At 41.7% G+C, this 24,902-nt stretch overlaps 1 protein-coding gene across 3 annotated transcripts in view; it reads right to left on the reverse strand.

The window, feature by feature from the left end:
* AEBP2 (AE binding protein 2) overlaps nucleotides 1-23,880 on the reverse strand; it is a 42,689-nt gene extending 18,809 nt beyond the window's left edge. Inside the window, exons 1-3 of one of the 3 annotated variants that reach the window (XM_030263534.4) lie at nucleotides 23,135-23,880; nucleotides 5,957-6,164; nucleotides 2,848-2,955 (exon numbers count right to left, since the gene is read on the reverse strand). In XM_030263534.4, the coding sequence (XP_030119394.1) occupies nucleotides 2,848-2,955; nucleotides 5,957-6,164; nucleotides 23,135-23,793 (975 nt within the window). In that variant the 5' untranslated portion in view covers nucleotides 23,794-23,880. The remainder of the gene's footprint in view (nucleotides 1-2,847; nucleotides 2,956-5,956; nucleotides 6,165-23,134) is intronic. The other 2 variants (XM_030263532.4, XM_030263533.4) reach the window with 2 other exon arrangements.
* Between the last annotated feature and the right edge of the window lie 1,022 nt (nucleotides 23,881-24,902).

The raw sequence follows: 24,902 nt of genomic DNA on the forward strand, positions 1-24,902 counted from the left end.
GAAAGCAGAACAGCTCATTTAGAGCTGAATGGAGCTTTTATAGTCAAAGGACAACTCCATGTGTATCACAAAAAGGGATAATTAAACCCAAAATGTGCAACTACATAAAATGAGTCAATTTGCAAGCAAAAGGGGAGCTGGACAGGGATATATATGCAAAAGTGAGTTATGATTGAGACAGTCCCCAATACTTTTCAATTTAAGAAGCTACATTTCTCTCTTCTTTTCATTAGAAATGTAAGAATATATCAAACTGTGGTATACTTATTACTCTCTTCTGGTCACTGTTTGATTTACCTTTCCAAAAGTAAGATTTCCACACTTTTAGTTCTCATTTTCCTAGCTAAGATTCTTTGTTTTACTTTAAAACATTCTAAATAGCAGTTTTTCAGACAACAGCATAAAGCTGTACTATTTCCACTACTGCTTCTTACAGCTTTCCTCAAAAATCCCAACATTATTCTGTAACCAAAACACTCCATGACTACTTTCTGCAAGTTTTCTAAAGTGACAGATTCCTTCCTTTTATGTTAGAACTCAAGTATATTCTCATGAGGCAACTGAAGTTTCATCTGCAATTTAGGTTTAGGGAGATATTTTGTCTGCAGGAATTATCAAGAACCGGTCTTTAAACCAACTCTGACTTCAAAAAAATCTGACTCTCCCTGAAAGGCAAGCAATTAAGATTTATGATAGAAGCTAAATGCACAAAATGGACACATTGGCTCCATTTTTGACTGGTTGCCACAAAACGATCAATAAAAGGCTGTTCTTGGACTGGTCAAGACTAATACCCAACCCTTCAAGTGTTTTTTGTCTCAGAGAGTAGATTTCTAAAGTCAGCATTAAAAAAATAGAAGCAGCAAATGAAGGAAAGGAGCCGGTTAATTAATAGATTGCCATCACAGACACTCACATACTTGGCTACCTCATGTGAGCCCTGAAGCTTATTTCAGCATAAATGACAGGGGAACAAAAGATGTTACAAAATTCTACTCAGACCACAATTATCCTCCATTCAAAGCTCCCGGGAACAGATTGAGAAATACAGGGATAAAAAACAAACAGAGGGACTAGAGACAACAGCATGAAAAAATGCTGCAGTGACACACATTGAGCCAGGATGATTAACTACCGCAACCCTTGAATGTTTTGTTCTCTCCCTCAGTAGGACCAGAAAGTACAGAAAATCAGCTGGTGAAACAACAGATATTGAACACAAGATGATTATTATCAGAAACAACTGTTGACAATTTTAGGGCTCTAGCTAGTAATCAGCCTAGCCAAAAAAAATGAGGATACCAACTGCCTTTGCTAGGTAACCCTGACAGACTCAAAAGTACTACTGGTGTTTCTGAGCTATGCCCACCTCTTCAACACAGTGTCTCTAAAACTGAGTTTATTTGATCTAGACCAAATTAGAACACAGATTAAGCTATTAAAAGACTTTCATCCAAGAACAAAGCTTGCCATTACACTTTGAGGTAGACAAAATATTTAATTCCAAAATAGAGAAAACCTAAGGTACAAGTGTCCTCTGGTAACTGGGGGTTGTTTTCTTTACTACTACTACTATTATTATTAATAATCAGAGATTAGGATTTAAGATTAGATCAGCTCCTGGAACAACCATATCTGCAAACTTCCAGGGACCTATGATCCTTATGCTATCCTTCCAAGAGCATGCTAAACTTACTCCTTCAAACACAGGGTGTGATAACCTTAAAACTCATTTTCCTGTGGTTACTTTGAGTGAGAAATTTTCAGTCTAAACTACACAGTTCAGTATGGAAAAAAATCTGTTTGTTAAAATAAAATCTTTTTCACATGCAATGCACTATTTTTACCCTCTTGGTTTTGAATTTAATTTAGTTTTGTTTTCTGTCATAACTATTATTAAAACCTATACAGAAAATGTAACTACGGAAAGACACTCCTGTAACAGAAAAGTATTTTTAGTAATAAAGCTGCCTTAAAATAAATTTTTTAAGAAGTGGAAGATATTACCTGAGGAGAAAGAGGAGAGGGAAGACAAGGGACTAAAACTTGGTGGGGTTGGGGGTGGGAGAGAAGGAGGCATAAAATGCTACCTAAACTCAAAAAAAAACCCCAAATCCTATTTCATTTTCATATCCTACATGGAAGAACTTCAGTCTGAAGTAGTGTGGGTGGGACTTACCATCAAGTGATCCAGGACTGACAGCTATGAACTGCCCCAACTGTATCCATAAGAGGATGAAGCAACTCATTAATAACGGATTGGTGGATATGGGAATGATAAACACTACTATACCTAGAATTGCAGGTACAGATTAAGGGGAGAAAGAAAGAGAAAGTTAGAAAATACCGTGCAGGAAATACAGTCAGGTCAATGGTCCTGCATTCCTGACTTCCTTATTCTGTTCAGAGATGTGAACCATAAATAGTCACTGCCAGTGCTTCTACTGAATTTAACAAAAGCAGCTCTTACTCAAGCATGGAATGTGCACCATCAGCCATCATCTGAAACTCAATGTGGAAGTGTAAAGTATGAGGAAAAAATATCTCACTGTTACAGTGTAAGCAGCTCAACCTCAAAATGCACAAACCCCCTGAGCTTTAGCACTATTTACTTTTACACTCCCTGCCATTTATAGATTAAAAGAAACAGGGATAGCAAAGCAATAAGAGTTTCTTCACCTGATTTTGTAAAACAGGACCTTTGGGCACTATTACTGCAAAGAAGAAAGCTCAGCACACTTTTTAAGAAATCCTCCAGCGATATTTTTCAATTGACATATTGCATTAGGAAAAATAAAGAGAATTTTTCTAAAAATGAGAGATAATATATGTTACAATGAGCCTTACCTTGAAAGGTTTGTCCCCACTATGTGTCAGCATATGCCTCTGCAACCAACTTTGACTTGTTGAAGGTGTATTATATACTTTGCAACCTTTCCACAAGCAAACAAACACCTAATAGAGTAAAAACGTGGTAAGTTTACACAAGTCAGAGAGAACAGTAAATAAAAATCACATTAGTAAAGAAGGCTGTTTTGACATCTCACAACACTTCAAAGAATTCTGAACAATAACTATTTCTTTTGAAACACACTTCTCATATCTCACCAAGGAAAAAATAATTACAACCCTAAGTATTTAATAAAAACAGGTCACTAGAAAAAAATACCAACAGACAGATGCTCCTGCAGATAAAGACAATCGAGAGCAACAGGATCTGCTGTATTTGTGTTTCCACTCAGTATCTGTATCCACCAGATATGGAGACAGAACATTTTTAAATGAAAAAATTGCATTTTCTGGGTAGGAGTTAAGTTATAAAGTAAAATTATTTGCTTTCATAAGCAATTAATTGTATTCTTTGAGCATGAAAAAATAAAAACTCTTAGTTGCAATGCAGTCTATATACTGGAGTTTTGTATTCTGGAATACCAGATACCTCCAGTTAGGGTCTTACATTCAATTCCTGATGAAGGAAGCTACCATTTCTCATAGGATTCAAAATCTATGGGTGTTTTGTAATTCCAGTGTACAGAACAATCACATGCACAATAGTGCATTAAGAGGAGCAGAACTCGCTCATGCTGCTTTTCTCTCTCCTCTCATTGTGTTTATCTGTAACTGAGGGAATAAAAGCTCAATGAACATGCCTTTCATTAGAATTTCCTCAACAGGTCTGTGGGTGAAGGGAGGTAAAGCCCTAATTTGTTGAAGCAAAAGAAAGTTCCCAGGAACAGCACTGTTAATAACACAGGTTTTCAGAAATGCAGGAAACTAATTGGATTTCAGTTTCTTGTTCTCTTTTGGACAATAAAACCCCCTCAACCTTCAAAAGATTTTATTTTCAAAATGAAAAAGCAGCCACGGGAGTTCTACATTCTTGCTGTACAATACACACATAACCCAGCTTTACTCAGACAAAGCTGGAAACCCCTCAGTGTCTGTGCGACTGATCCAGACCTACTGACACGAGGCCCAAGCCCCTAAACCTTGGGGTCTGCCACTCCTCAGTTCTGAGATCCCCTCAAAGCCATAGAACTGAAATTTCTGAGATTTCTGGTTCTGCAACAGCTCCATAAGTGTGCTGGCATTTCCAGCTGCCACTGCAGACTGCAGGGCACCTGGCAAAGATGTTACTGGGAACTTACAGATGGGGGAAATACAAGGACTTGGGTTTGTAACTACACACCAGAAGTCTAGACATGGCTTCTTGGGAATCCCTGACAAAAAGCTGAACCCAAAATATTTCTGAACTAACATCTTTCAAAAGCAAAACTGTTTTGTCAAAAAGCTTCCCAAGCTCTTCATGAATGTATCTGGTTTTCACTGGAACCATGACCTCAGTATTAGTTGGAAAAAATAGATTTTACCATGCGAAGATGTTAATCCTATTCCTTTCCACTCTCAATAACTACTTAACCCCCACTTTTCTTCAAATTTTGAGCCATTGCAGTTAAGTAAGTCTGAAATCCCATCAAAAGCACGAGACAATTTCCAACACACTTGAACACCTCACCGGCAGGTGGCAGACCAATCCCTGAAACAAACCCGCCAGGATGCATCCCCCTTCCACAGCACCTCGTTGGAACGTCTCAAAAAATAAACTCCAGTAAGGGCATTCAGAATTGTGAACTCAATGCATCACTTATTAGACACTTCGTGCTTCCAACAACCTCCTCTTTCAAATACACAAATACAGTCCAATATTTTCTAAAGAAAAATATCCATGAATCATGTCACATAAAATGTGACAAGAAAGAAAATACGTGGGCGGGGGGGGAAGGAGGAAACTCAACCAAAATCTGCACAATCTTCCAGCCCCTTTTTAAGAAATGTAAAGGAGTCATGGATGGGATAAGAAAGATCCAAACACACCATATTCATTTCACTGTTTCATGCAGGTTTCATGTAACACATTTATACACCTGTGGACAGAACTCAGAAATCATCTCATGAGTGGCTAAAAAGCCACTGCACTAGATGGATGATTCTGCTCAGATACTGGACTGAAAAAAGCCATCAAATATGAAGCTGAAAAGTTCAATCATGCCAAAAAATATTATCTAAATACAGCCAGAGTCACAGCTGTCTCGGTGACATATTTACATAATAAATTATTTTAAATAATGCAAATTAGCTTTTTATTTAAGTTTCTTATTCGCTGAAGATAAAGTACAACGGCCTAACATTTTCCTTCTGTAGAACTGATAGGGCAAAAGTCAAAAGACAACAACTATTCTACTTTGAGAATTGATATTATTTTTCCCAGAAATTGAAGAGCTGCAGCACACAGTGCCTTAAGCAGGCAGATTGCTTGTGCTGGATGTAAAGGTAGTTTACATGATATATTCCAGACATCACAGGTAATTTGGGAGCTTAAGATGGAAGGTAGTTAAGTACAAAGTTGAAATTACTCTACTAGAAGATGTTTTTAAACATTAAAATTGAGAGACCAATTATCATTTGACCAGGGATTAGACTGGAATTTACATGTTTATATATGCAACTCCATTTAAAAAATAAAATTAGATGTAATTATATAGACGGCAAACTTGCCATCAGTATTGCACACAGAGCTGTTTTGTTAAGACTTTGTACTCTTGAGTCAGTCTTACATCTTCCCTATTATACATTCTGGATGGATTTTAGCTGTAAGTGAGACTCCTTTGGTAACAGTAATTAAGATGTGACTTCACCTGAGTTCACATGCAGGAACACGTACACTAAGAGTTTTAAGAAAATTAATTCCAAGTGTAAGCAGCAGCTTCAGGATGTTGAGAAATCAACACACTATCAAAACCCTGGTAATCTCAAATAATTTATTGAAAAGAGCTGACTACATTCTTAAAGTTAGGCCACTAGCTTTGCTGCCACCAGCTAGAAAAAAGGAATTTTGAAACACAAGAACAAAATATTGGCAAATAAGAAAGAAGGAAAACCCAAAAGTAACACCAACCCCTCCTCGCTGACCATCCACATGTATGGAGCGAATGTGATCCGCCAAATCCGGGCTGGAGCTGAAGCAGGCGTGGCAGTGATCCCAACAACAGTTATAGGCAATGCTTTTGGCAGAGGAGGCAGGAACTCCCTGTCCATTCATCATGACTGGCGTGGAACGCCCACTGGAAATTGTGCTGTCTACATCCATGATAGTGCTGCTTATGCTGCAAGACAAAAAAAAACCCAAAACTAATCAAAGGTTGCATTTGTTGCACGTTAACAGAGCAAATCGAAACCACAGTGCTTTTGTTTCAGATATATTTAGACAGGTTGAAAATAAAACCTTGCACATATTTATTATTTATTGTGGTTCATTGCTTTATTAATAAATGTACAGTTAGGAAACAGCTGTTACTCAACAGTGTAACTTCTTCTGGATACCGGGAACAAAAGGGAGGAATAGAAAATCCTGAATATATTGAGTCCAACATCTCCTGCCAACACTAGAGCCCTAAAAAGAATACAGCACTTCAGTTCTACATAGGGTTTAAGGCACTCCCACATGGCCCCAGCATGGCGTCCCTCGTGTGCGTGGTCTACACTAATGCTGTTTGTTTTGGTCTTGCAAAATGTTTCCAGAGAAGCCAGAATCGGCAGAGGAAAACTGCGGCCAGCAGGGGTCCCTTCCATCAGCCTTTCAGCTCTGTACCCTGGCAGATACAGAGACAAGCATCAAACCAGAGCAGAAAAAACTTAGAGATCATGCTCTTTCTCTATATACACAAAAGGTATTCTTCCTCATTAAATATCTATTAAAACACCATTTTTTATCTTGTTAACCTGCTCAGTTGCCATGAGGGCCTTTAAGTTTTTTCTCTTCCACAAAGTCACAACATTACAGAACAGCTCATCTTTGACACAACCTCAAAGAACAGGTGGTCAAATTTGCTTAAACAGGAACAAGTGACATCAGCCTGCCTGTGGTCTTGTCCAGTGGCGTTGTTAATGGGTGTGTTCAAAGGCTGGGATTTCTGCTACCTTTCTGAACAATTTTCTCAATGGCTGACTAACCTTGTTCTGGGGGAGGGGGGAAGTTTCCCAACATCTCATCAGAATTTCCAGTGCTGCAACTTCTGTCTCTTGGCAGCTGCAGGGCTGAGATGACTCTGCCTGCTCCATTGTTAAACCTCCCTATCAGATCACAGAACACAGAAAAACACTGCCCTCCTCCTCCAAAAACTGAAGGAACACAAGCACTCGGCCTCTCCATGTTCTGGATTTGCTTCAGCACCCTAAACATCTTGGAGAGCCTCCACCAGATCCTCCCAGTACAACTGGAATATGTTAAACCATTCTGCTTTTAAGGTACAGGTGCTGTTCCTTCTTTTTACCATCACTGTTTACATGCCCATTATTGTTCTATTACACACAGATGAACGAAAGAAAAAACACCATTAGTCAAAATCTGAAGACATCATTAGCATGTTTGCTCTTCTGCTGTATTTCTCACATTATCTGTATCTTTCTGAATCACTACAATGCTAGAAGGTTTTTTTTGTGATAGATTTTGAAATAATCACAGATATTTGCTTTGTTTAGATTTCCCATTCTCAACCACCATGTAGATTCCACTGCATTTATCAATAAGAAGTGACTTGCCTTAGTCTAAATAACAGATTCCCTTCAGCAATGCTCCCAGTTATAAGCTTTAGTTTTAACTACCCTGAGTAATTTGGTTTGATGAACAAACATTTATCTCAAGAGATGCCACCATATATGGTGGTATCATATATTATATTCCAAACACAGAACCCTTAAAAATCATCTTCCAGCTCATTTGCTACAAAATCTGCTATTAAAACTGACCAATTATTTTAGGCCTTTGTCTCACAAGTTAAAAAGAAAATGTCAGATACCTTTTGAACACCTTTTTGCTTTAATGAAGGTGTATCAAATGCATAGCTCCTAAATGCTACACAAACACCACATGACCCCCTCCCAGTTTCTAACAAGGTCTAAGAATTTAGAAGGCATAGCTCCTATCCACACAGGCTATTTGCTGCTACACACCAAATTTCCATGTGCCCATTAATTTTACTTTCTTCCCTTTTCTACACCCTGAATACACAGAGCTTCCCATGATTCTTCCCCATGTCTCCCTTCCCTCCCCAGTAATCTTGATTTTTTTAATGACATACAACCTCCCAACCTGTCACTAGCAAGTAAACAAGTATTCCACTGGCCCTGAGCTGAAGCTCCCAGCTCCAACAGCATTAAGAGGCACTAACTACATGTACTGTAACAGCATTTTAGGATCCCCATAGCAAATTGTCAGCAGCTTTATCTGCAAAACCTGTTGCAAGTAATCCTAATTTTTCCACGGTGCCAGGCTTATAATAGATGCAATTATGGGACTGACATCTTCTCCTTCCTCAACAGATGCCCAGGCCAAAAAATAATCCCCAAAAATAAAGCCTGTAAAACTGCATTGTGAAAGCAAAATTTACCCACGATGACAGAAAATTTGAGTAATTAATTATAGCTAATTGTGCCACCACCTCACCTGCCCCTCAGTTTAAGCTATCCAAACACAGCTTTCTTAAAATCACACTTGGAAGTTGGTTTGGACACACAGAATGGCACAAAGCCCAACCACTTCTGCCACAGACAGTGCTGTTACACGGATCAGTGGTCCCGACAGGAAGCTGCTTAGCCAAGGATGGCAAAGCACTGCACACACAGCACTCGTGCAACAGCTGCCTCATACCAGCTCAGGTCCATAAATAACCCTGCCTTTCCCACAGCTGAAAGGTAGCAAAGAAAACTGCTTCCCAAACACTTTCAAGGAGGAGTTCAAGCTTCAAGGCTATTTCCAGTCAGCAGGAGCTTCTACACCCACAGCCACCATTAGGTCTGCTCTCGCACACCCCACAAACAGTACAAGCAGACGTCTGACTGAGAGGATGTGTGGTGCTGCTGACCACAGGGCAGAGTATGAGGGGTATTTAACAGTTCCCTGGGTTTACTGTCTGGTCTGAAGCTGGAAAGAAATGAGAAAACATAACCCTGAACAAGTTCTGTGAAAGCATTTTGGGGCAGGGGAGAAGTGTACCCTCATACAGGTGCGTGTTTGTGGTTTCTCCGTTCCACAGGCCTGAAATCCACTTAATTCCTCTAAGAAGAGATAAAAAACCCCCTGAAAATTATCAACCAAAAGCATGACAATTTAGTTCCCACTGCCAGTGCAGTGCAACATACTTTGATACAAAATCACAGGCCTCCAATTTTACAGCCTAAGGAATCAAATGCTTAGGCTTTGTGGTTTTTTATAAACTATCCTACTTTCTTCTGGAGAAAAATATGTAAAAGTCAACTGATCCCAGCAAAAGCTATCGTGACAAGTAGGGTTATTAATGACATAAGAAACCAGTAATAAGCTAATTTAGTTATTGCTGTTTAAATGTTTGCTGGGTTTGGGTTTAATAGCCTAAGTGTTTGCTAAGGGCTAAGAGATTAACACGGTATCAAAATTTTGTATCAGAGGAACTGGAATAAAAAAAGGCTGCTCATAGCACTTAAACCAACTAGTAGCATATAGAATTTGGAAAATGAGAATGAAGTGATACACTGAACTATGATTCTATAACCTATTCCAAATCCTGTCTAAAAATGGGGGAAAATATAACTCAAATCCAGTCGAGCAATAACAGCTTAATATTTAAGACAAAATGCTCTTCATCCTTCTAGGAACACCTGCCCTAGCCATTCCTTCTCTAGTAATAATCTGTTAAATAAAAACGTAACATACATTTTTTTTTGTTTCCTCTTCTGATCCTCCAGAACCAACGTATTTCAGGTGATCAGGTGCCTCCCAGTACTAAGATATCTAGAATTAGTTTCTGTCTCACTTAGCAAGTTCTGTCCCTCACAGAAGAGGCAAAGGCTGCAAAGAGAATCTGTGAAAGACCAGCGCCCAGCACAGCTCAAGTGCGTGCAGTTTTCTCTCGTCTTTCTTACACTGAGAAAATATCAGGAAGCTTTTCAGAGAATAGTCTGCAGTATATGTAACATCAAAGACACTCACTTGGGCGGTCTCTTGACCTGCCCATTTCGAGATGAAGTAGGAAGATAAATTTTACAGACAGAGCTGTGGCTGCTACTAAGCCTGTTAAGACTTAACTGCAACACTGTGTCTGTTAGATCTGCCAATTCACCCACTTTTTTGTTTCTCAGAGTTTCACAAAGGGCGTGAGGACAGGACACACAAGCAAATAAGATGTGTGCACAAACACTCAGCCCAAGATGGGCTTGGACTACACAAAAAGTGTGTGCACCTTTCAGTCTATGAATGGGGCTTTTCAATCCGATACAACTTTCTATCTGCTTGAGATCTGACAGAGGGAAAGGTTCCTTAACAAAGGGAAGGTAGCAATGGAAATTACATTCTTCTGCTTTCTCACCCCAAATCCATGAAGCCTGCAAATGGGAAAATAATAATGTGCATAAGAGGAGAAAACAAAGTAAGAAAAACACAGAAACCTTGGTAACAGAACAGAGACACTGAAACAAATTTTCATCTAAGCTAACGCAAGTTTTTCTGCCTTTTGCTAAGTCCCTCTCTCGCAGGCAGGAGATCTGTTTGAAGCCTGCCTGCCACTATCAAAGCAGAATGACACGAGCAGAGCTGAAGCGCTTGTGGCATTCCCCTCCTGCCAGTGACAGACAGGTCTGGGTTTGCTCCCAAGCTGTAGGCAGGCTCCGGCTCCATTGTAATGGATCTATAGACCATGGCCTGATGAAGAACATTAGACATTTGAGTTTCAGAGAGTTCAGCTCAGGGGTCATCCCAAACAATAGAGCATCAAAAACAGTCACTGCTGGAGAGAGCTTGCATACACAATAGCAGTTTTTAAGAAGCTCCATTCAAAAGACTGACTAATTACTAAAATTTAGAACTGTTACAGCAAGCACGACATGATCTTCGAGCTTATGTTGTCCCTATTTTCAACCTAATCGAGCACCTGAATCAACTTGATGTAAAAATCACAGGTCTAGAGGCAAGAACTGAATGCCTTTCTGAAATGCCTTACTAAACCCACACCTCCTTTCACCAAGTCTGCAAACACTGGCAGCATCTGCCAAATGCAGCAAGGTAGAACTGAAAACACAGAATCTTCTCAGAGGGGTCAGACATTCTTCTCTCCTCCTACAAATTTTCCCTCTACCAAGAGATCAACAGCTTTGAAACAATACTGACATTTAAAATGTGTTCATTAAGCAAAAACATGCAAGCTTAAATAGCTGAATCATTACCTCAAAGGCATTGTTTCAGGTCTTATTTTTACCTGTACTTATTTTACCTGTGGCTAGAAATAATATGATCTTCATTATCAAGAACATTAAGGTATTTTTAGCAGCACTTTCATGTTAAAAGGTTAGTGCTTACACAATTAAATGCATCTAGCTGGTTAATTTAGTTCAAACTCTATTTAAAAACGATCTCGAAACTAAAAATAATACCTAAAAACTGGTAAGAAGCTGCTAGTCATTTTCACGTCATAGAAAACAAAAAGCATTTTTTGAGCACTTTAAATTCTGGATTATTCTCTTCCTTTAAGGATCTGAGCAAAATTAAGCCACTGTTGGAGTTCTGTAAATGTAGCTATTTTCTATAAGGAAAAAAACGAAATCCAAATTATTCACAATTTAAAATGTACAAATTTTAAACTACATATTATACACCTGGGCCCTAATTTTTGTGTACATTTAAATGCAAATAAAACTATAATGAGACTATGATTTAATGCATTAAATAAAATGGTATACTGCACACCACTGCTAACACACACTTGGCTCTCCAAGGAGATTTCTTTCCTCACTACTGCAAGTAATTCCTTCTATTGAATTTAATAAATCCCAAAATTTATCCTTTCCCTGATTTTGTTAATCTTTTAGAACAACAAAGAGTAAAGAGTCGAGAAGGAATATGGTCAAAAAACCTGAAAGAACAGCAAAATAATTTCATTTTTAGTTTCCACCAAGTCCCATTAGCAACTGTCCACTTGAAGAGCAGAGCCAGGCACTGAACACATGCACAAAAGCCCAATCAATTTGCTATTATACTTTTAATGTCTGCTAAACATACTCCCTGTAGACCTTAACTGAAGTAACCTTCCCTGAGGCAAAATGCAGCCCTAACAGATGGGCCTTACACCGTGCCCTCGAGGGTCAACAAGCAGCCTTCAGCCTGATCAACAGGAGCTCATTTCGGGTTAGAGCACCTCCACCCAGAGCCTGCTCCCCGTGCCCAGATGTTCGGTGCAGGAGGTGACCAAAGGACCCAGCTGAATTCAGCTGACACCAAACGATCCTGACAGATCCTATACGGAAAAACCTCGTCTTGGAAAGCATCAAATTAAAAATGAACAGCAATTGCAGCAAGCACACACTGCGGGGTCGCTGAAAGCCACACTACTGAGCAGCCATCCAGCTGCACACTACACTACTGCAAGTTTGGAGAACAGTTTCTTCTGAAATACACAGTGATAACGCAGCCATAAAACATGAAATCAGCAGACTGCCTCTGAAACCAAATGCTACAAACCTTACTGGAAGTAATTACAAGGTTAAGGATTAAAAAAACAAACAAATAAACCAAACAAAAATAAATAACCTACTAGTTTCTTTCTCTTTTACTAATCATGAAATACTCATTTCCCCCTACAGCTGCAGCTACATTGGTCTAATCCATGAGGGAAGCTCAAGAAAGAAAACTGAACTGTTACAGTCAGATAAAACAACCTCAGATTAATGGGAACACTGTGACTGACAGTCAGTCACAGCAACTTCAAGGGTTAAAACCTAGAAATCAACAGAAAAGCTTTTACCACCTGGAAGACTAAATCACAACTAGGTACTAATCCCAGAAGAAAACAAACATCACCAACTGCAATCGTTCAATTACAAACACCAAGTAAAAATAGAAACATTGAAAGAAAATAATAATGACATGCTTAGTGACATCCCCCAGCACCTCATTATTTTCATTTCACTAAAAAAAAAAAAAAAGAGAACAAAACCAAAAACTTCACAATTTTCTCCACTACTCCTACTACTTTCCAAGATAAGAGGTGAAAAATTGTGTTGTACAGCTCTGGCCAAAGGACAAGTTCCAAAAAACAACAGCTTTTCAACATCAACAATTTCAAAGCAATTTGTGCTCACTGCTTCCTAATGCAATCAAAGATCCAGCAAAAATAAATCCTCACAAAACTTCAAAATTATCGAATTAACCCTCAGCTCCCATCCTTGAGAGGAGGATCTTTCACCTGTCCTATTTTAGAATATCTCCATCAATTCCAAACAGAGGAGCCACGGACACAACAGATTAGTACCAGAAATAGATTACTAACATATTTTTAGCTCCTAAACAAAAGCAGAGGAAGAATAAATTCTTATGTTTTTGTACTAAGATTTAATTTTTGCTGACATTTAATGAGTATAAGCAAACTTTAATGCCAATGTCTTTGTACTGCATGGGGGTACCGGTACACAATAAAATGCAGGGCTCAAGGCAACTACACCCAGGTGGGCAAGGAGATTTCAGTTCATCTTTTAGCTGTAAGCTCTCCAAATGATCATGCCAATTTAAAAGTTATATTAAAACAAGTGCTAAGAAAAACAGAGCTCCTGAAACATGAGCAATTACCATGAGCCAGCAAAGTTTGGGATTTGCCTGATTTTTTTTTTGTTCCTCTGCTCATATTTGGCAAATTTGTTATTTTATGATGCATCTATATTGCTAACAGTTAAACCCCTCCTACTAAATTTCAGTAATTTATCAATTTAATTCCCTAAACCAAACATTTATGTTTCACAAGCGAAACAGTTTGTCTTACTTTAATGGATGTAGTTTGATTGTGGCAGGAAAATACCATTATGCTTTAGAGCTCTTACAGTTCCTTTTCATTGAACCAGCAAGCAGCCCAGAGAGAATCTTTAAAGGAGACAGAAATCAGCTCCAGCTACCTGCATATCTAAGGGGTTTTTTGGCTGATTTTGCTGAGAAAAACATTTAAATTTAAGCTTTTAAATAGAAAGTATCCAAAATAATTTCATGACTGATAATGATCATTTGGTGAGTTCAGGAAAACCTACCAGCAGTAAGAAAAAAATAGTGTATGTGGATAAACCACCACGAAAAAAGAAAAAAAAAAAAAAACAGAGTAAAGAGAGAATGCAGAACACTAAGTATCTGCCAAAGAGAAAGATTACTCACATGGCAGCAAGAAATCAGAATAGCTGGATCAAAAAAATAAGCCAGGACTACATGAAGTCAAAGTCCACCACTGTGCTGTGAATGCAGCACCTTCTCTTGGCACATGACATCCACAAAGAGCCCCGGCAGACAGACAGAACAATTGACTCCACAGCTCTTCACAGGCAAGGCAGGCAAAGCAGGATGGGCAAAAATAAGTAAAAGCAACATTAAGGCAGCATAAAGAAAAAAAGACCTTCACTTCCAGGACTGCATGACTGACTGCACCCACTCACTTGGAAGCACTTGTGCTTCTGAATCATGTAAGCATTTTTCTGGAAATCAAACCTATCAAATCTATGCCTTACACTGATTACATTATTCTAACAAAAAGCTTGTCAAAATGAACAGACTCAAAAAGTGTTTATAAATCAATCTTCAAAACAAGACTGCAAAACTCTTTAAGAAATATATGTATTGTTATCTGACTACTAAGCAAGCAACACAGCAGAAAATTAAATAGTCAAGGAAGAGAATTTTATATGGCACGGCAAGTGGTAACATTAAAAACTCGGTTTTAAATTCTTTTTGAAGCAGCAATTATTTTAGAGTAAAGCTATGTCTAGATAAGGTATAAACACCTAGAAAAGGGAACACTGCAAACACTTCAGCCTGATGACATAAAGCCAGGGAAGATAGGAAAGCTCTTTGAGATAGAGAAATTGAAGGAACTTAAAATAACAAACATGCACAGGAAACAAAACAAGACTGAGAAAGTGTGTTATGATTCACCACTCTAGCGCTGTTTCCACTCTCCTGGATCACTTAATTTGATTATTTAGATTGTTATTCCTAGAATATTTGGGCTCGTAATACTTGCATAACACAAACCCAGGGCATCACAGGATTTGTAGCATACAGAGCAACTGCAAACACAACGAGGAAACTTAGAATGCCAAAATATCCGAGAGAGCAGGTTAAACATATGTGCCTTGTGATATGACAGCAGAAAGATGACATTCTGCAAAAAGATTACACAAATCAAGAAACTGCACCCGATTCTGCCTTAAAGACACAAATAAAACTGCCTTTCATTTCTGGGAACCATGTTCTCTTCAACTTGATAATCTTCCTGAAAAGTTAGAGAAAAGCAACAAGTGGTTCACAATTTTCAGTCTTTACTGATAAAGGCGTGTGTTTACTAGCACATCTTAGGAGAAGCAGAGAAGAAAATCACTCACTAAAGAACCACCAGAAATAATTTATTCTTCTAACAGTGCTTCCCACTTTGAGACCCATAGTCACGATGAAGTTCTCTCATCAACACTGGAAGGTAACAGCCTTCAGGTGTGGTGTCAAGAAAATTTCATCTGCTGTAGGCATTACCCTCCCATTCTTCCAACCTCAGGATACTTCCCCTCACCCCAGAACACAGAAAACAAGTGGAACATAAAATTACCAAAGAAAGATGCAAACTCACAGAGCGGATCTAAAAAGTTCCAGTTATCAACATGTTAAATTCAACTTAAAACAGAAAAATTACACAGCTAGGACAGCATTGTATAAAGTAGCAGCCTTGCCTATTTCCACCTCAGTGAATACTTGCTCCTTCAAGTATTAACCATGTATCAAAAGCGAAGAAACCAGCAAAGTACAACTCCACTAACTGGCTTAATTCATAGCAAAAAAGGTCATAAAAGAAGGTCTGACTCCTGTTTTGCAAGACAATGAATTAATTTCTATTTGTACCAACTGTCTAAGCTGTAACTTAGCATTCAAGTCAACCTTAGGAAGCCTACCTGAAAACACGCCAAAAAGAGTTCTATTTCAAAGGAAAAAGAAATATTTACATTTCTTTGTTTGCATATATTGAAATATTTTCTTTGCATTTTTCAGATTTTTTTTTTCATTTGGAATATAAGTCATTACTACAGCACAATAAACTAAAATGTGCTGTAAAATGATCTAAATAAGGACTTTACTGCAATTTTACAGGGGAGCTAGTAATTTATACAAAAGGCTACATGGAATGACGTTAACAGTAAGTGGAAATTCTTTATGCTAGGTTCTTATTGAGGCATATTTAATAAATCATAATATTGCTGTATGAGCCAACAGTAAGTTTTTTACAAGTCTCAACTCAAACCACTAAGGTGCAGTTTTCTCCCTCTGACATTACACAAACTGTGTGAATTACAGCAGTCCTCTATGGTGCACCAGGATGACAACAGGACTTTCAAAATCATAAATCTTTTGCTTTTCTCTATCAAATATCTTGGCATATACCTTATGTAACCTCTATCAAATGAAGAAAGTATTCATTAAACATTAACAACAGACGTTCAGCGAAATTTATTTAAGAATGTAAATTCTAGTATAGAGAAGAAAATTAGATATGGGAAAAGAAATCCCAGGTCTTTCTTGCTTTATATTTAACCATTCTTAAGGGGGGAAAAAAATACTTCAGAATCTCAAAAGGCTTCAAAATTTTTCCCCAGTTCTTTGTTGGTTTTGAATGCTGCAAAACCACAACTGTAATCACTATCTTAGCATATCACAAAACCAATGATAAGCAGCAAGCACAACATGGAATATTTATATTTCATTTTCTAAAACAAGTATTTTTTAACATGTTCATATTTAAATGAACAACCCCAGACAGAAAGCATATAGTTAGAAAAGAGAAACAGTTACATGGATAGATAACCAAAGAAATCTCTACCTCAGGAAATCTTACAAAATTACCACTTTGTATTTTTGGCAAGTCATGCAATCATATTTTTTAACAGCATGGGGAGAGTGGGTAAAACTCACTGAACAAAGAAGTTCCTTACCCTCTTCTGCTCAGTCTCCTGCACAACTTAACTGGAGATTACATTCCCACCTGCTTCAATGACTGTCAATGACTTGGCTACTTTACAGCAGAGACCAATTTTTCACTTTCTTTGGGTTAAGTTCTCTTTTTTTCCCCTCAGGCTATTAGACATATCTCATTCCCTCTCATCCCAGAAGTTTTCTGTGTGTATCTCACATGGTCCCCTTGCCAGAAACCTCTATTCCTGTCTCGAAAACTCCATCTGCTTTTCATCTCCTTTCTCTGCCGTGCACCACTTTCCCAGCCAACAACAGACTGCTCTACAACCACCCCAAGGCAATGGGTTCTAGGTGCATTTCCACACTGCTGACTTCCACACCAGCTCTCCGTGCTGCTCATTTCCCTGGTGCCATTCTCCAGCTGGGCAGGGGTTTTAAAAAAATATGTAAATATATGAAAGGTACTAGAAAGCTGTGGAAGGATCTGAGCAAGAGTGGTATGGTACAACATTTCCACTGCATCATCCAAGGGAGTTGGTTTTATCTGTGACCAGCTCCAGCAATGTGATGTCACATCTCTGCCAAACAGCTGTTCAGGTTGTGTGTGACACCCTGTTTAACTTCACTGGAAATTAAACAGGGAAAGGAAAAAAAAAGAGGGGAAAAAAGAAGAAACCAAGAGAGTTTTTTTCCATTACTGCCTAGGAAATTCTCTGAAAAAGTCCACCTATTAAACCTTGTACTTAGAAGTTACCAGACTTGATGATGTCACAAACTTAACACAAAATGCACACAGACCGGTGTGGACATTCAAATCCCACATAAAAGCAAAACTAATTCCGTCTTACACTGAATAGGAAAATGTTTTTCTAAAATTCTATGAAGTATATTTACATCTTACTACAATAACTATAACAGCTCATTATACCAAGCTCTTTCATCTAGTTCACAAAAAGACCTCATGTTAACCACTCAATTATACCAACCAACAGCTTTAGTAATAAAGATACTCACCATACAAAATATCTGGGCTGTTTTGTCTACCCATCAAAAGCTATTTTCTCCCGTGCCAGAAAGGCCTGAACATAACCATTACAGAAACAAGGGGTTTATTTTGCAATTTGAAAGCAAATAACTACAGCAACAATAAATGCAGTTAGAAATACTGCAAATACAATTTTCAGCAGAATTTCTGAAACTTGGGTAAACTTCTGTATAGCTCACTGTGACATAGCAATATTACACATACTTGAAAAAAAAATTTAACGACTTAACCACCCTGCCATAAGTGCTAATGAATGATTCTTCACTTCCTGCATAGGAACAAGTGAGGCTATGCAGCAAAGAGAGGCCTGAAGCACTTTTTAATCTGGTCACATGGATCCATGAAACACACCTATTAGTACCACATGTCCTCCAGATTATATTTCAAATTTACTGTTCTGCCTTCATAAATGTCACTCATACAACTTGCGTGCCACTGCCAAGTCAATTTTGAAAGTTCTTCACTTTTAAGATTTTAAAAGATAGACAAAATAAAGACTAGAATTAAAACTAATATTTTTAAATCAGCATACATCTTAAAGATGACAAGGCCTTCATTTTACATGAGAGTTAAAAAAAGTCAGACTAGAGCCTGGAATTTTGATGTCTAAACCTCTTATCTTTCTTATCTTATCTTTATGTGGAACCCATTAGTTCCACACTGCCATTTCATTCAGTAAAATGCTAAAACATCACAATCTGAAGCACAAAAAAGTTTACTACTGAAAAATATATCTGAAATGTGTTTTCAAAACTGCTCATCTATTAAACAGGAACAGAATAATAATATTTCTAGAAGTATTCTACAAATCTTATGTGGGTTAGAACACAAACTGTCATTGAGTATTAATGAGTACTCCTTGAGTTGGGGTTTCTCAATAACTGACTCGTTGGTGAATAACAAAAAACAGGAAAATGTTATTCCCCCCCCCCAAAAAAAAAAAAACACCAAACAAACAAACAAACAAACAAACAAAAAAAGCCTTAAAAAAGCCTTACAAGTGTCATGAAAATTGCCTGTGAGTAAGATGGACGTTATGTAATGCTGTGCCTAAGGGAAAGATTACTGCATAGATCCAAAGACAACCTGTTAGACTTGGCCTGGTAGCATATCAATCAGCACTCACAGATCACACAGCAGAACAGCTGATCCTGCAGCTTAAATGCACCTTTTCCATGCTCCCTGCCCAGCCAGGAGGAGGAGGGAGCAAAGGATAAACTGCTAAGAGGGGTAAAGATAATGTAAGACTAGTAAAACAGGGGTAACTTCTAGGTGACAATACGATGGCATAAGATAAATTCACAAGAGTGAACAAAAAAAGCTCTTCATACAGATTTACTACTTGAATTTCTGCTCAACAACTTCAAACTGCAAGACGTACCGCTGCTTTCTAAATCAAACAAAATTTCATGATGAAACTATTTCAGATGTAAATATATTTCCATAATAACTGTTCCAGTAAACAATATTTAAATTTTTTCAGTAAACTAAGTGTTTGTAAGAAAATATCATAATTCAGCAATAACAACATTAGGGAGCTGCAGATGCATCTCCACCACACTCAGCTCAGCTGGTTTATACCCAAATCCATGCATTTGCTTAGGTCCAGCTTCTGTGTTTATAGTTAACTGAACCATTTTTTTTTTTTTTTTTTTCTTTTCAAGTCCTGTCAAATGTTTCTGAGCATTGCAGCAAGACTAACAGCTCCAGAGGGCTCTGGAGGAACACATCCATCCTTTCAGCAGAGGTCTCAAGTTAGGGAAAAGCACAAGAAAATGAGCAGCATTCACGTGCTGATAATAGTCTTTGTTCCAACTGTAAATCCAGAGGATCACTCTGCTTGAATGCAGACTATTATTACTCAGCCAGCTGATCTGAGCTTGCTCACAAAACTCACAGACAAACTCCTGCACAGCAGTGGGAACTTAGCACAATTCCCAGGGAAAAAAACACAACTACTACAGATCAACGAGATACCTGCCAGTCCTAGAGTTACTGCACTGAACTCTCCTGCTGAGCCGAAAATGCCACCTCGGTTATTTATCCTAAGTGTCAGTCTGGGCTTTGCCTTTTCCTTTCTGGGTTTTTTGGGAGGGAAGAGAAGCATCCTGTAACAAAGTACAAAGTCTATCTGCAGGAGTGGAAATGGAGAGTTAAAATTCACCCTAAATTTCAGGGCATCAATAGTCACCTCTCTATTTATTTATCGTATTATAAATATTTATAAAAATCATAAATATGTATTATAAATATTGACTAATTTCCTATAAATTATTTTTTCTGTCAGCAGATACTCTCAAAACACAATAAAATTTTAAAAGTAGAAGTTGCTGCACACTAGCTTTATTTTGACCACATGCAAGATTTTCCTCTTCATCTGCTCCATTTGTATTTGGTATCACTAAAGGAAAAATGAGAGATAACACACAGTGGAGAACGATAAAGAACATGCACAAGGAAATGGGAATTTGATCACTCAAGGAATTCAGGCCCTCTTACCACACCCTTTAATTCATTCAAATTTTCTAAAAAGGAAGCAAGAAAAAAAAATCCCAAGCCCAGGGGCATGATCTCAATGTTACCAAACCTGCTGACAGCAGGAGAGTCTTTACCCAGCACACTCTCCTACCAGCTTCCTCTGGCTAGACACAGGGTCTGAAAAGGCTGTTAGTTCCATCTCTTCCCTTTTCTCTCTACTCCCTCCCCAGGGAATCTTACTTTACAACACACGGAGTCAGACACCAAGCTCCTCACGACTTTGGAGACACAGGGAGTCAGCAAAGGTCATGAAGTACTGTACTTAATAAACTACCCCATATAAAACAACACTTAATAGACAAAATATGGTTTTCTAATAGTCACAGAACTTACATTTTAATTCAGAGGTGACCAAAACAGCAAATTTATTCTTTCAGGATTTCAATATATTAAGTCTGAACAGTTTCCAGCTCTTCCTTGGTGTTTCAATATTCCAATTTACACACTCTAACTCTTCAGCACCTCTCCTACCTTTTGTAACACTCTGCTTGTCTGTGTGATCATCTGAAAGGCACAGGATTTTGCTGTGGCTGCCTTCCAAGCAGCAGCAATCATTTGGACCACAGTATCAAGCGAGCAACTTGCTGGACTACATGTGACAAAAATAATAAAGCATTCTAACATGCTGCAGCAAGAAGTGCACACCAAACGAAATTTTCCAACCCCAGGAATAACAAATGGCACTCTTGGTAGCATTGCTTTCAGGCCTTGGAATTACAGTACAAAATGCACTCTCAACACCCCAAGTTTTCACCCTGTCAGGTCAAGATAAAACTTTGCAAAGATTGAAAACAAGGCACAGTCCTTATTTAAACCACTAAAAACAAAGAGTCCCACTCCTGGTGGTAAAGGGAAGGAGCAAGAACCCACACACGTGGATTTAACCACGTACAGCAAGAGGACCACGAGAACAATGACAGAGAAAGAAAGTAGCAACCAGCTCTGGAGGGCACAGGGCAAGGCATAATGACGCTACTTCCAGAAAACCCCTGCAAGTTACTTCTTTTATTTCCTCAACCCCGACACATACTTGGATAAAATCAGGATTAGATTTGGACTTCCACTCTGTGAAAAATAAGAAACTGTTATCTTAGAGCTCCTTTATGCACCTGGTGTTTTTCGAGAAATCTACACCCATACTTAGTCAACTGCACATAAAATCTCAGCTTCTGAAAAAAACAGAAAACAAACAAAACCTACAAACAAACCCCAACATCCACACCTCCCTTCCACTCGCATAAGTTAAGAAGAAAGAAAACGTGATTTCTATGAGTCTCAAAAGTCTGATGGAAACCAAAGACCTGAATTTTTTTCTGTCTTCTTAAGATTTTTAGGCCAATTACATGGTTTTGGGGAACTGACTCACGAGGAGTTTGCTGGGCTGGTTTTAATCTTCGAGGTTAGGTCTAGTCATGCTGAAATACGGGTACTTGTATAGTTACAAAGATTTTGATCTAACATATATCCAAAGTCCATTTCTGGACCAAACCACATAATTCTCCAAACTTAACAGCAAAACTATCTTAAGAAAATACAAATAAAATTCTAATTGTTACTTAACTGCAACTCTAGCAGGGAAATCTGGTACTTTTTCTGCTAAACACATGGAAAAATTGTGCAAGTTTCTTAAACTATCTGAAAGGACTAATTAGCAAGGGGCACACAGCACTTTCACACTGTTTTTATACCCTTTTTCCATCATATTTTCAGTTTTTCAAGTAAACTGTTGCATCCAACATCGAGGAGAGCTACTACATAAGCCATGTTCTTTGAAATGCTTGACTCAGTAGGCTGAAACAGATCTGAATGGTCGAATTCAACCATGTGTGAGAATTCGTTTGTGGCTTTTCACCAGAACCCAGCGAGAATCTTGGTAAAATGAAATGTGCAGCTTTAACGTACAACAGCTTAAGAACTCATCCTTCCAGATTCTGAAATTCACAATTACAGAACTCATTCAAAGATGACTCTGAGCCTCCAAATACTGAACCTCACTTCACACCGTGCATGATTATTACTGCGCACACGTAATGCAGGAAAGGCTGGTCTCCCGAGTAAACTCGGGGTTGTTTTTTTTTCCTTATGTTTTAAGAGGCTTTCATCACTCGGTTTTCTCCCTCTAGAGCAGAGACCTTGCTGCGGGCGCAGGTAAAACCGCATCCAGAGATGCATTTCCCATCCCGAAGCTCCAGTACACCCCACCTGCGCGCTGCCGCAAGACACAGCCTTGAAGAACCCCGAAAGCACTATCTGAGAAAAATCCGCAGCTTCCGAGCCGAGAGGCCCCGGAGGAAGCCGAGGAGGAGGCAGCGCCCGGCGGGGCCGCTCGGGGCTCTCAGGGACCGGCGGCGACGGCCGGGGAGCGCCGCCTCCTCCGCGGCCAGGGCCGGGCAGCCTCGGGGGGCCCGAGGAGCAGGGGCGGGGGTCCGGCACAAGTTGGCCGGAGAAACCTGTGGCTGCCGTGACAGCCCCGCGGCCGGGAGCGGGGCGGCGCCCGGGCAGCGGGGGCTGCCGAGGCGGGGACGCGGCCGGACACTGACCTGTCCTCCGAGTCCATGCGGCTGAGGGGCTCCCCGTCCGAGGACATCTCCAGGCTGCCCCGCCGGCCCCCCGACGTGGCGCTGCCGCAGCTGCTGCCGCCGCCCGTGCCGGGGCCGGTGCCGTATCCCTCGTCGCCGCCGCTGGACACGCTGCTGGAGCTGCTGCCGCCCCCGCCGCCGCCGCGGCCCGGCCCGTCCTCCTGGCTGCCCCGGGGGCCCTTGGGCTCCTCCTTAGCGTCGGCCTCGCTGCCGCCGCCGGGGCTCGGCGAGCGGGTCTCGTCGCTGCAGCAGCCGCTGCTCGTGCTGCTGCTGCTGCCCACCAGGCTGCTCTCCTCCTCCTCACCGCCCTCCTCCTCCTCCTCCTCTTCCTCCTCCTCGTCCTCGTCCTCCCCGTCCCCGGCCTGGCTGGCGCTCTCCGGGCTGGGCTCCGACATGCTCTCCGCCTCGCCGTTCAGCAGCAGCAGCGGCTCCGGCTCCGCCGCGGCCGAAGGCGGTGCCGGCGGCGGCGACGACGAGGAGGATCCAGCCCCACCGGCGGCCGCCGCCTCCACCTCCGCCGCCGCCGCCACCTCCGCCTCCTCCTCTTCCTCGGCGGGCGCCGCCTGCCCGGGAAGGCGCCGCTGGGGCTCCGCCATGTCGCTGCAGCGAGCGGCCGCCATGGCGCCTGCGAGTCGCTGCCGCGCGCGCGGGGCCGGCCGCGGGCGTGCGCGCGGCGGGGGCGTGCGCGCGCGGCCCCGTGCGCGCTCCCGCGCGGCCCCGTGCGCGCTCCCGCCGCCGCCCCTCTCCTCCGCCTCCCTTCGCCCTCCTCGCGCACCCGCACCGCCGGGGAGGGGCGGGGCCCGGCTCGTGCCGCCGCCGCCGCACGCGCTACGGAGCGCGCCGGGGGACAAACAACGCGGGGAGGGCGGAGCGGCGGCGGCGACCGCCGCTCCCGGTGCGAAGGGGCGGTGGCGGGCGAGCTGCGGGATCCCGGCTGGAGTCTGCCGGGGATGCCAGCGTGAATCCCCCAGGGATCCCCGCTGGAGTCTGCCGGGAATCCCGTTCGAATCCCCCGGGCATCCCGGCGACCTGCTGGAATGGCGTGATCCCAGCCCCCGGCTCCATGGGCAGCGGTGGAATGCCGCGGGACGCGCCGGGAGCAGGGAACGAAGCGCTCCCGGTTGCCCCGCCTCGCTCCGGGACAAATCCCGGCGCTAGCAGCAGCGCCCCAGAGCCGGGCAGGGACATTCCCGGCTGGCGCTGCAGAAGGAGCGGGGCAGGGACATTCCCGGCTGGCGCTGCAGAAGGAGCGGAGCCGGAGCAGGGTGGCCCCGGCGGAGGGCGGGGCCGGCAGCGCTCCGGTGGCACCGGGCACTGCGGGTCCCCTCACGGGCTCCGGTGGCACCGGGCACTGCGGGCCCCTCACGGGCTCCGGTGGCACCGGGCACTGCGGGTCCCCTCACGGGCACTGCGGGTCCCTCACGGGCTCCGGTGGCACCGGGCACTGCGGGTCCCTCACGGGCTCCGGTGGCACCGGGCACTGCGGGTCCCCTCACGGGCATTGCGGGTCCCTCACGGGCACTGCGGGTCCCTCACGGGCTCCGGTGGCACCGAGCACTGCGGGTCCCCTCACGGGCTCCGGTGGCACCGAGCACTGCGGGTCCCCTCACGGGCTCCGATGGCACCGGGCACTGCGGGTCCCCTCACGGGCACTGCGGCTCCCTCACGGGCACCGCGGGTCCCTGACGGGCACTGCGCGTCCCTCACGGGCTCCGGTGGCACCGGGCAC

The sequence above is a fragment of the Taeniopygia guttata genome, chromosome 1A (assembly GCF_048771995.1).
Source record: "Taeniopygia guttata chromosome 1A, bTaeGut7.mat, whole genome shotgun sequence".
In the NCBI taxonomy this organism is placed as follows: domain Eukaryota; kingdom Metazoa; phylum Chordata; class Aves; order Passeriformes; family Estrildidae; genus Taeniopygia; species Taeniopygia guttata.